We start from the raw sequence: 12,898 nt of genomic DNA on the forward strand, positions 1-12,898 counted from the left end.
CAGCCTTTGGTAAGGCAGTTAGGGCTTTCGCCTGCAGCTGAAGAGTTTGGGTGGCAAGCTGCACATCCTGGGCTCCTGCCAGGCTGGTGAAGTTATGCCAAGTTCCTGGCACGTCTTTAGCTTTGCTGGGGAGAGGGGAGCGCAAGCGATCTCAGCGGAGCAGCTCGGTGTGTGGTTACCACGAGCGGCCGTGGGGCTTGGGGCAGGGAGCTTATGAACTGCTACAGCAGGTGCCCACACCAGCGCTCCCACCCCTGGAGCTCACCTTGTCCCCTGAATGGGCATCTTTCCACAGGTGTCAGTAAGGCTGAGTAAGGAAACATCAATAATTATGCTGAATTGATTAAAAAAAAAGATGATGATGTTTTTCCCTTACCTACACAATGCAACATTATGACAGGGACATGAAGTATTTAGCAGTGCTAGTTTCAGGCGCCCTCAAGCAAGGTTAAATATTTGCATTTAATGAACCTGCACTTTGGAGTACAAAGAAAAAATGTGGGTCTCCTTTGTGTCTGAGTGTGTGGAGCATTGCAGCGCTTTCGAGCACTGCGTTCTTTTGTGTGCTGCTGGTTTAACAGGAATTCGTATCTGTACAGAGATGCTGAGAAGCAGCAATTACTCACTGAGCAGTATCTAGCACAGTGTCTTAAATATTTAATATATTGTGCAGGGTTCCTTTGCTCAGCACTGGAAGGCCGCGCTGCAGTTCCGCTTGTAGTACTAGAGCCTGTCGAAGGTTTGCTGGAGCCCCACACCTTCCCTCGCTCTATACTTGCGCGCTCCAGGCTGTCACTTGCAGGCAGATCTTCCCCCACTTACCAAAGATGTTTTTTTGTTTTTTTGTGTGTGTGTGTGTGTGTTTTTTTTTTTTTAACTAGGGATTTGATCCAACCAAAATTATATAATCTGCCACCATGGTGCATTCCTGTGCCAGCTGACAGAGATCCTGGCCAGCACCACATTCGGGCCCTCACAAGTCCGTCCTCTCCGTGCGGCGAGAGCCTCCACGTAACGTGCCCGGCCACGAGCCCTCGCAGGCTCAGACCTCAGCCCCAGGGCTGCTGCGGCGGTCGCTACCGGCCCCTCCTGTTTCTCCAGCCGTAGCAAGGACGGGGTTAGTCTGCGGTGCTGTTGCCAGGGGCTGCTGTAGTTGCACTGGTGTCTCTCTTAAAAATGCCTAATGATTTAGAGTGTCGCTGTCCCGTTGAAGGAAACAAAATAATTTGAATTAAGGTCTCTGTCTGTAATTCTGTCTCCCAAATCTATAATACTCTGTTTATTATTAAAGCTGAAGAATACAAGACTTCAGATTGCTGGTTCTTCAAGGTATTTATTTCTGTCATTTCTGTATCCATACAGCATAAGGAACAAGATCTTGTGCAGGCTCAGAGATAATTTTCAGAGTGATTCTGTACCTGGGAAAAATCTAGAGATGTTTTTTTAACATCACAAGAAATAACAGCCCCAGAAGAGGGCTGTATGCCCTGTATGCTCAGGTTTGTTCACTGTGCAGCTTTCCCAAGTAACATGTATAGACATCGTTAATAACAGGTTGTAGCCTGGGGTCTTGGAGTTGATCAAGCTCCAAAGCAGAATTGGGTTTGTTCTCCTTGCAGAGAGCTCTGGATGAGACTGCAACTGTCTGAACTTTGGACTGATGCTTTAGGAATATTATTTTCTCCTCCATAGTACTCTGAAGCAGTAGGCTGTTTTTATATTTGTGCTAGCTAAGAGAAATCAGTGAAAGTCCTAAGGAGGTTCCTAATTCCAGAGTTTCATAAATCTGTAATTCGTGGAATTTTATTGGCCTTGGAAGAGGTTGTTACTGCCACCTGCTATGTCCCTTCAAGCTCCACGCTGACCATGTTGGCTTCAAATAATCCAGCTGGGCATAGCCCCTTGCGCCAGGTTTAGTTACAGTTTATGCAATGAGTAAAATGTCAAGAATTTGTGTGAACAAGTGTCTTGAATCAGTGCCCCACTATGGAATAAGCAGGCAGGAGCAACGGGCCTTGCTGCTGCTCCGAGGAGCCGTGTGCTAGGTTTCCCCCGTTCTGTTCATGTAAAAGAGGCCTAAAGAACCAAGCTTGCTTTGGAGTAACCCCCGTAACCTTCGCTAGGGGCGAGGGCGGCCGTGCAGGGAGCCCTGGGCAGGTGTGCGGCCGCAGCGCCAAAGCGCTTTGCGGGAAATTCGTTTCCCCCTTCCCATCCCTGCAGTACCGGGGAGCTGAGGAGCCAGTGTGTGTGTCCCCTGTCTGGAACCCTGCTGGGAGCAAACACACGACAGGGTGGGAAAACCTCTTAAAGGCTGTTTTAAAACTAGGTATGTTCTTTAGTAAAATGTTGCGTGGACAATACGGTTTCCTCTTGTTCTACTGTTAATTCTTGCATGTGCTGTGCTTTACAGCTCCCGCCCTTCACACAACCCCCTTTATTTCTCCAAACACAGTAGGAATCTTGGGAATAGAAGATTTCCACCTAATTTGCTGATACCCTCTGTCAATATAATTAATGGCATTCTAATGCTAATTTTATAAACCTCTATAGACCATACGCATATATGACTGTATGATCAAAAGTTGATCTATGGCAGTTTGTGTGTAAGGAATATAAATGGATAAGTACAAAATAACAATTCAAATTTTTTTCAAAGTGTCCATAATATACTTCATGGCATGATAGGCTCTACAGAATGTCAGTAAAAAAGGGAGAAAACTAGTAAAACCATTAAGCATTTGACATTTGTGTATGTAATTTTTTAAATAGTTTTAATGCTTTGCAATTTTATTCTTTTGTTACCATCTCAGGACCTCACTGGAAACACGAAGCAGCATCTCAACTGATCCGCTCAGGTACTGTAATGATACAGACGTTAATTATAAAATTGAAATGACAGAACTGACCCTTATTCTTTATCAACTGTACATTGCATGACTTAAGCTTTAATGCAGAACTTGCAAAGGCTTCAACCAAATTATTGGATTGGTTTTGTTGAAATGAGAGGGTTTTGCTTGTTTTTTATTTGTTTTGGAATTTCCAAACTGGCATTCAGTTCCAATTTTTTAAACATAGTGTATTTGTTCTCAGGTGAGCCTGAAGGTAAGGAAGGTATCGTGCGTGTCTCAGGGTGCACAGTCAATCTCTCTCCACGTTTTATAACCTTAGATTGCACTGGGGGCGTTTGACCTTCCCTACCACTTTCATACAGCTTTAAGTGAAAAGTAAGGATGACTAAATGTCGTTGGTTTTTTTTTCCCATTGGCTCCTCATTTTGATAAAAGCACATGTATAAACTTCAGAAAATACTGCCATATAAGACTGCAGCACTGAGACTTTCCTTTGATCACTCGATTTAGAAATGCTACACTGTTAATATTAGATATCAAATGGGTAGCTTGTGTGTTTTCTTCTCAGCTGCACATTAAAGAATGCATCAAAGTCACTTGCTTCCTTTGATTAAGTTGGGGCAGGATCCCTTCCTACCAACCTGACAGTTGTTTTGCTAGGAGACTTCCTTTGAGATGGTGTGTGCTAAGGATGACGTTTTTTCCCCCTTCCAGAGAGTGTAGTTTTAACCTTTTCTGAACAAAACGCTAGTGGAAGCTGTTTTATTTAACCATACTCAAAGCCCTTTACTTACTAATAATCTTCAGTTATTCTGAAGTGCAGGAAGGCGAAGGGCTTGCCTTGCTGTGGCGGGGGATGTCGGCCCTCACGTCGGGGCGGCCCCGCGCGCTGCCGCTGCCGCTCGGGCTCTCTCCGGCCTCCCGGGAGCCGGGACACGGTTTCTTTGTGTGCCGGGACAATGCGGGAGATCGCGTCGGCTTTGGCCTCCCGCCACCCCCGTCTCTGCAGCCTTGTTTTAGCTGGGACACCACGAAGTGGCTTCTGACCTGCTGTTCTCTGGGATAAAGTTCCCAGCACCAGGCGTTGCTGCAGTCTTTGTTCGCGGCCAGATAAACCTTTGTGAAAGTGGCAAATTTTGTTATGATATTTTTCCCTCTGGTGCAATTTTTCCCATGGGAGGGTGTCAGTAAGGAAGATTAGGAAGAACCAAGTAGATATAAGAAGTGGCTGATATTTAACATTGTTTGGAAATAAAGGAGTGGAGAATATTCTTTGAACAGTTTTATTGTGACTATACAGATGAATTTTCTAGAAAATCTGCTCCTTAGATCATTATAAAATCCTATAGAGTCATCAAAGTATGTGTTTTTTTTTATTATTATTTTGCTCATAAAATGAAACTGCCTGGGTCTCTGTCGGTAACTGTGGGCGCTGCCCTTGCTGCGTGGCCTCGTGGAACAAGGCCTCCGACGCGCAGGGTGTCGGTGTTCACCTGGCTGCCGCTGCTCTGCGCGCCTTGTGCTGCCTGCTTAAGCCTGACGCTGAGTGATGCAGTCTGCTGAGGAATCCTTTTTATATATGAAACAATGGCTTTATAACAGCTCTCACTCCAGTAGTGTTTCTTATACAAAAGGTTTTCTTAAAAAGCTGTAAGTTATTATTAGAGATTTCGAAATTTTCTTCCTTGTCCCATTCTCTTTTATACAATCTCTGTGTTCAGTCACTAGCTAAACAAATATAGATAATCTTAAATACTTGTATTTCTGCAGAAGTGTCCTTATAAACATTTACTTGGAAACAAATGCATTTGCACTTGGAAAGCTATTTTAAATTTTAAGGATTGGGGTGTAGTGATATCTAGGGAATAACCAAGTAAGGCTGTAAAAATGTGGCTCTTTAACTATGAATAAAGTATTTTTATGGTATTTTAAAACTCTCAAGTAAAGCAAGAAACAAGATATCCCATGGAAGAAACATTAAAGAAAGTTCCAGATGACATCAGCTAAAACAGCGTATTTATCTTAGGGTTAAAAAGACATGGAAGAAATAGCTTGTAAAATCTAGACTTCAGTAGCTCAAATAAACCTGTTTGGAGCTGTGATGAAAGTATCTCCATGGTCTTTGCTTCAAGTAAAAGGAAAGATAGTAGAGGACCCCTTGTTATTGAATGTGCTCTCACTAATTTGTCAAGCAAATTTGCCATTGTGTGTCCCATAAAATAGAATATACCAGTTTACTTGAAGCCGTCCAGCATGCTCTCCTGTCCCTGGTGTTTGTTGGCGGGCTGCTCTTGCCCAGGCTGGCTGCCGTGTGCGATGTGCACGGTGAGCGCGGTGTGGCTGCGGCAGCGGCTGCCCTCCCTCGCTCCTGCGAGCGCGTGGCAGCTCCAGCGCGTGGCAGCGCGAGGCCGTGGCACGCGGGGAGGCTCCGGCGCCGCGGGGGTCCCTTACGCCAGCTCAGCAGCTCTCTGGGTCCTGCTTGCAGAGACAGGTGCTTTGGTTTTAATGGGCGGGTAAGGTATTTTTTGCATTTATTACTGTCATATAACTGAAGATGGAATAAAATTTCCAAGTCAGTAGAAATCTTAGAATATCTCAGTTCTACAACTAAAGATTATGTGCCTAGACAAGTCAATTTCCATATTTTGTTTTCGAGATTTGAATTCAGTGTACAATTAAGTGTAGGTAGTTCTGTTGGCTTGGTGCAGCGCTCTCCTGCAGTGCTCCCCTCGGTGGGTTGCTTTCGTTCAGCCTTGGTGCTTCATGGATTGCCAAGACAACCATCCCTAAAGCGGGGGGCTGTACGATACGTTTTCATTTTGCCGTTTTCTTCACGCCTGCTTGTGAAGGGCTTGCCAGGGCAGTCCGTAGTTTGTGGCCAGAGCCACTTCTGCCTGGCGAGCCCGTAAATGACTGTAGAAAGTCTGAGCGCGCCGCCCGCGTAGGGCCACGCGGCAGAGGCTGCCGCACATCCAGGAATGGCTCCTTCATTAGGCCTGGGGTCTAAGTCAAAGGCAGCGGTAAACATCTTTCTGAAAGCACTGGCTTTATATCCAGGCGGAGTGTGAGATGAAGCTTAATTTTCTTTGTTGTTTTCCTCAGGAAGACAAGTAAGAATTAAGAACATGTCAAGAACATGGTGCTTTTCGTTTGCAAAGGTCCTAATTAGCATTTTCTTGGCATGCCGTGCCATATAATCAGCATCAGTTGTTGTCAGAAAACTCATGGGCGCGTAGCTTTTACTCACTTGAAAGTCCAGTATTTGGAAATAGATAATTAAGGTGATAAACAGCCATTTTTTTGGAAAGAGCCTGACTGAGAGATTGCTTTGCAATGTGAGCACTTGGAATAAAGGCTTTCCGATGGCTCATTTCAGAAGCAAATGCTGAGGTGGTATCTCACGAGCTCGGAAGGGGGAGGGAAAGCCGTAGTATGAAAATTTAAATATTAGCTTTTTTTTCCCTTAGCATGATGGCAGTGCTTTCTTGAAAATCCTCAAGCTACTAGAGAGCAGGGAATATGAATTCAGTAGCAGAAGAGGCTTCTGTAGCACTCCTGTAGTTTTGCTGGGGGAGTTACGTCCCAAAGGTGAGCGCTAACGGGGTTCCCTAGGAATCCCCTCCGCAGCACCGCGGCACTGCCAGCGCCAAGCACGTCCCGCCGGCGAGCCTGCGGCTCGGGGCTTCTCAAAAGAGCTTCGGGAAACTCTGTTTTGTTAAAAGGCCCAAATCAAATGCCCGTGCAAACGCCATTTGTTTCCATGTTCTGTTCATGATTGCGCCCACTCAGCCTGTCTTGTGCATTGTATTTTTAGGGACATCCCAGCCCAAAGTGTGACATGAATTTTTGGGGATGCCCGTTGTCTGGCCTAGCTTGTCTATCTGTGTTTATGTTGTTACTGATGAGCTGCAGACCTTGACTCAGATATATTTACAGATATATTTACACGCAGCAGTGCTGTAAGAAGCTGCCAGGCTCTTACGTAACCGGACAGGACAGTGACAATGAGGGAAGCCAGAGAGCAAGAGGAACCCTAAATATAGCTGCTTTTCCATCCCGGCACCCAGGGAATTAGATATGTCTGTGTGGAAAAGAGCCTTGCATTACACTTGAGGGCTTCTCTGGTTTTGGTTTTAGCTCTTTTTTTTTTTTTTTAAAAAAAAAACTTTTAATAATAATAATAGAAGAAAGTACCTGGATCTTTGCCTTTGAAAATTTCATTGGATTCTGATTTTTTGTTGTAGCTGTTCAAGAAAAAAATACAGTTCTCCTTCGATACTTTTGCAAGCTATATCAGAAAACAGCTATAGCTGTATTTACAAAATATTTAGAGTGTATCTAATCCTATTAGTGATTTTACAGAAACTCAGCAGAATGAGAAATACTACCCAACTCATAGCTCTGCAAAAGTAAAGTTAATAGCAAAGTGAATCTAGGAATTGGTCTACAATAGGATATTTGTTTTCAGTTTTTAACAGCACCAAGGAGAAGCCTGGAGCTGCCCAGCTGCTGCCAGACCCGTCCCGTGGCGGCAGCAGCAGCTCCTCTGCGGCCGGCGGCTGCACTCAGTGCCCTGGGCCAGGGTCCCACAGCAGCGGCTGGGGCAGCTCTGCGCTTCGGCCTGGCCCCCCTTTCAGAAAGACACAAAGATGCATTTCAGGCTGTTTTTATTTTCGGAACATTTGGCAGTCTGCTTTTCTCTGGTTTATCTGGCCAGAGGTTTGAAAGAGAAAACGCTGGCAGTTGGGAAGCACCCCGCAAAGCGGCTCGCGCCCGGCTCCCCGCTCGCCAGGCCGGGAGGCGGCTGCTCCACGTGGGGCTCCCGCGCGGCCTGGGGATGCCGGGATGCGGGGGAGCCGGCGCGTCCCGCTGCCGCGCCGGGCTGCAGTGAGACAGGCGAAGCTGCGCGGGGCGCGGGAGGCGGCGCGCGCCCTGCTTCTCCCCCCTTCCCTGCCCGCGGAGCCCCCGGGGCTCCGAGGTGCCGCAGACAATGGAGCCGCTGTGACTCACGGGCGAGCAGCTCCGCAGCAGCCTGCGCGCCGCTCCCTCAAAAAAAAGAGAAGAAGAAAAGGGGAAAAACGCAGCCCGCAGCCTCCACCTCATGGGATCGCAGCCCCGCTGCTGCTGTGGCCATAGGGCAGTTGTTGTTGGATCCGATTGCAGTAATTGCTTGTGTTCTGCTAAGCTCTGGGAGCTCCAGCGATGCTTTCCAAAGGGCCTTCCGCCTGCCTAACTGGAATATGCGTGTGGTATTTGCTCCAAGGGCCCGTAGAGTGACCTGAAAATACCCAAAAGCAGAAGTGGGATTTCTGTGTGAAAACAGCAACCTGCAAGTATTGGAGACTTTGGGAAAGACAAACTGCCTGTGGGATCTGAGCATGCAGGAGATGCGTTTGCAGCCTTTGTGCGCCTGCCTCTTTGTATGAAGTGGGATGCAGTGAGTGTGCAGGTGCTGTGCCATGTGCGTGCCCGCTGCGAGCAGCGGTGGCAATTAGAAACACTTCTGCTGCAGCAGCGAGTGCAGGAGTGCGCTGGTTTGGGTTTGAGTCAGTCAAAGCGTAACAAAAAGGAGTCCTGTGTTGTTAAGCCTAGCTGCAAATACACTTGCTGCAGTGGAACTGTGTGAAAATGCTGAAGCTGAAGGCCTTCTGCTTGGATTACTGGCAGTTTTTGTGTCTCCAGCCTCTTCACGGCTTCTATAAAAGGTAAGAAAACATTAACTCCGAGATGCTTTTCAGAACTGGGGCTGCCCACGATGCCACCAGTGCTTTTCCTGGCCATTCTGCTCTCCTGCTGAAAGGCAAGTATGAGGGGAAAGGGAGTGGTAGGGAATTAATGAGAACTTGTGACAAAGATTGTAAAGCTGCTGGTTTATTGCATTAATTATCAGTCACTTTTGTCTCTGTGCATGCAGATGTGAAAGGTGGTGATGCTGTTTAGTTTCAACATTCACTTTAAGTCAAATCATCTCAGCTAAGACTCGATACTTTTTTATGTGATGTTCTATCCTTAGGTAAGGTAATTTGTGATGTGTGATTTACAGACTGTAAATAGCACCAGGAGATTAATTGAAATGTCATGCAAATCTCTGTAGTGCACAAAGGATCTCTCTCTATTTTTCCATCCTCCCCCCTCCCCCCCCCCAAAAAAAATCTATTAATATGATAGTTTATCTTTCATTTCCCTCCCAGTATAAAGTGCACATCACATCCATTCAGAGCAATGGGCACACCAGTCGGGCAGGTCTGACATCCAGCTTAAATGATTGATGGTGAATAGTGATCATAAAGAATAGGGCTGGGTGTCAGATGCATTGAGCTTGCCTATTTAATGGAACAGCAAAATAAGCAATTCCATTTAACATGGCCCTGAACTTACCCTGATGCTTTTTAATCTATAAACTTCCCATTCCTTGCTCTTCAGCTAAGGTACTAAATATAGGAATTGTATGCATCTGAATTTTCCAAGGAAGAGAAAGTGGATCATTTCATTGTTAAGAAAAAACATGCAATTCTTTAAAATAGGATTCTGTTCCTGTTACGTACACTTTCTGGTCTCACTATCTATTGTCAGCCTACAGAAAGTGCTTTGTACTAAATGCTAATTGCAGTTGAATTTTTCATGCAGTGACTGAAGGCTGGAAAGGGAACTGTTCCAATCTTTTTCAAGGTTTAAGGGGTGCCCCGCACTTTCTGGCATTGAGTAATACGGGACCCTCATCTGTGACCATTGGCTTGTGAAGTTTCAAAAGATAGCTTCAATCTCTTGTGGAAGCTTTTCACAGGTTTCATTTGAAAGCCCAAAAAATCCAAACTATTCACAGCCTGTTGTAATATCAGTCTTTTATGCTGAAAAAAAAACATATAAAATGGATGAAGCCAGACTGTTTTGATGCAAACAAATACAACTAAACTAAAGTTTCATGTCTTGGGTTCCTGGCAAACTCCCAGCTTTGTTGCAAATGAATTGCCCTGGAGTTCTTCTGCATCTCCTAATGGAAACCTCAGCAATTTGCTTCCTTGTAGACAGTTAATTTATGTCATCAAAATGTAGATGTACTTGGCCCGCCCCGTCCTCAAGCATGCGAGCATCAACAGAAGTAGCATGAGGACTCAGCCCTTAAAGCACAGCAGCAAAACCAGGTGTGAAAAGCAAATGATCAAGAATGAATAATGCAGCTGACTGCAAGGAAGTCCATATTGAGAAGAAAAAATATGCCTCACTTTCTCAAGGCTTCCTTTTAACTGCAGTTCATTAGCATTCACAGATTTGTTTAAAATGCTCTTGGAGAAGAGCTGAGGGGCTTTGGGATAGAGTTGGTATCAGTTTGTGCAAGTTTCCTATTTTTAATACGAAGCCGGAGCGGGGCAGGGGCAGCGCGCGGCCTCGCGCTCCCTGCCCGCTGCGCGGCGCCGTGGCTGTCCCTCGCTTCGCGTCGCTCCGGGCGCTCCGCGGCCGTCCGCTCGGCGCTCAGAAACGCAGCAGCGCTTGGCAGCCTCGCTCTGTGGGGAACCTTTGGCTGCGTGACCCGGACAGTGCTGATTTCCGGTGGAACTTTTCGTGCACTGAGCACCGCTCGCGTGGACCTTTGCGTCCGTGTGGAAACAGGGGCTCCAGGGCAGCTCCGCGCGGGCCGGCCGGGCGTGTTGCCTGCCCCCGCGGGTCGTGCGCTGCCCTGCCGCGCGCGCTGCCCTGCCGCGGCCGTGCTCCTGCGCGCGCTGCGTGGGGACTTGCCAGTGGCATTTCCTTAACGCGGCAGGAGAACGCACCAAACAGGGCAGAAGAAACATGCTGTCCTTTTAAGCTATATTCTCCTCTTGGCAAGTGACTTCAGCAGCCAGGGCTGAATACCCACCACGTGCGTATTTACACACCTTGATCAAAGTCACCGTGAGGCAATGATGCTGATGCCCCCAGTAACATGAGGATAAACTTCCAGCTTGGTTTTATGAAAGTTGCAGTAGATTGTAAACAGCAACCTGGGATTGGGATAGAAACTTTATCCAAAGACATTTCATAACTTAGTAATTCACAAAAGTCAAATTTGAGGTCTTTGTTGCCAGCAACACTGAGTGCATTCCGGTCAGCAATATAATCCTTCACTTAAGTGCTGTTTTTCAGTATCCTTTGAGTACAAATGCTTGAAGTCTAGAGATTTCCCTCTATAGCAGCTTAGTTTAAGATGAGCAAATCACTATAGGGTTTTGTGGGATTTTGAGGATGAACGTCTCATGCTTACTCAATGGATTACTATAAAACCTTGTGACTCCAGGTTTTGCATGTGGAAGTGAGCATTTTCTTTAGCCACTGGGTGCATCATACTGTGCTGGTGCCAGCTGGTGGGTAATGGCCCAGCGAGAAATGGTGCTGCTAGCGCTGCGCTGAGCACGAAGCATAAGGTGAGAACGCTTGTCACTGGCAGCGCTGCTGTAGTGTGTAGTTTTAAGGAGGCTTCTTGCCTTCCAAAATTTCCTCCGCCCTTGCTAATAAGTTATTAAAAAAAAATAAATTCAATGGCTTTTTTAAAGGCACTTTACTGAAGCCCAGTTGCTTAACAAGCAAAGGTCCTTTTCCTTTTTTATTTTTCTGATGTTGGTGTGGTCTGAAAGTAAGCATAACATATATCTAAGTTATTTATATATATAAAAATAGCATACATATTCAGTGTGTCTGAAGGAAAGCGTAAATCCATGCAAGGAGAGTTGGGGGCTTTCTGATTCCAGGCACGCCAGGGTAATAAGGTAAGTGAGAGATGATGGGAGCTTTTGATGTTCCGGAAAGCAGGGATTAGCTGAAATTTTCTGTAGGTTTCCAGCTGGGATGGGCAATTCCAGCATTGTGATTCAGGGTAGAGCAGAGCACGTATTTAAGCCCACCTCTGGATATGAATAGCTTTGGCATGTAATTCAGTGCCATTAGGGTGTTTCGGTGCTGACTGTAAATGAGAATGCTTTCCACTTGCTTGGTAGGGGCAGATCGTTGCTGCTGTACCTGGTATCACAAAATAACAGAGTCGCTGGAGAGCTGCCAGACGTTGCGCTGCGCAGAGCAGCGGCAGCCCCGTGCTCCTCCCTGCTCCCCTTGTGCCATCCAAGGATTCGCGAGCCCCTGTTGAGATGCGGTTTCTGGGATGGCACATGTGCTTTAAATGATCTATGGCAGGGCTGGCCTTCGGGTTAGCTCGGTGTTTAAAAAGGGCTTTGATGGTCTGTGTTCTTGGCCTCTGGTGCTGGCAGCGCCGTGGGGCTTATGTAGGGATGGGTTGCAGGGACCAGGCAGGAGGAGCCGTAACTCGCTGGTTCCTCTAAGCAAATGGAGTGTTTGGAAGCAGGCTGAGACCTCACAGTTGTGGTGTGTCATTATATACTTAAAGGGAAAGTTATTGTTAAAGCTATTGTTAAATATATATATATATACACACATATATCTATATAAAAGGAAAAAAAAAAAGTGTCTAACTGTTGCATTAAATACCATACCTGGCCATATTGCCAGGAAATGGTGGCTGTGCACAGTAGTTACAAATCACAGTAACAGTGAGGGGAAAAAAAAAAAACTCCCAGGTGCTAGTCCTTAAGACCCAGCAGCTTCTTTTGCTTTCTCACAGACATTCGGGTCAGTCGATTTACTCTTCTTCTTGCTGTCACTTAAATATGGTGTCTCTTTGTGATCTGGCTTGGACCAAACAGAGCAAAGTGGGTGGGTAAAGTAAGTGAGGCTTCGCCTTGAACTTGCATTTGGAGTTCACCATATATGTTGTTAGAAACAAACAGTTTGCTCTCACTTGACAGTGACTTCATCCAGAGCAGGCTGAGTCACACTGCCTATACTGCTGCTCTCCAGGGAGGCTCATGTTTGGCAAAGTTTATGCAACTGCAGAGCAGCTGAGAGCATGAAATTGTGTCCTCCTCCCTTTCCCCGAAATCCCCCATCCTCTCGCAGGACAGCCTGCAAACAAGACAGATTGCAATATTCTTATGTCAGCGTAAGAGGGATTAGGTGAAACCCTCAAAGTCCCCCATGAAATAAGGAAATGCCTTATAAGCAAT

General features: G+C 46.3%; 1 protein-coding gene across 10 annotated transcripts in view; it reads left to right on the forward strand.

Moving 5' to 3' along the window:
• The window catches only part of IQSEC1 (IQ motif and Sec7 domain ArfGEF 1), a 265,436-nt gene that overhangs the window by 128,194 nt on the left and 124,344 nt on the right, over positions 1 to 12,898 (forward strand). For 6 of the 10 annotated variants that reach the window (XM_088522863.1, XM_088522864.1, XM_088522854.1 and 3 more), the window contains one exon: positions 2,811 to 2,855. The exons of 3 other annotated variants lie outside the window; for them this stretch is intronic. In XM_088522863.1, coding sequence (XP_088378989.1) covers positions 2,811 to 2,855 — 45 coding nt within the window. Of the gene's footprint in view, positions 1 to 2,810; positions 2,856 to 8,436; positions 8,555 to 12,898 lie in introns of those variants that run through there. One more of the 10 variants, XM_088522859.1, reaches the window with a different exon arrangement.

This window comes from Tinamus guttatus, unplaced genomic scaffold (genome assembly GCF_059628265.1).
Source record: "Tinamus guttatus ecotype Peru unplaced genomic scaffold, ASM5962826v1 Tinamus_guttatus_pri_ptg000169l, whole genome shotgun sequence".
Classification (NCBI taxonomy): Eukaryota; Metazoa; Chordata; class Aves; order Tinamiformes; family Tinamidae; genus Tinamus; species Tinamus guttatus.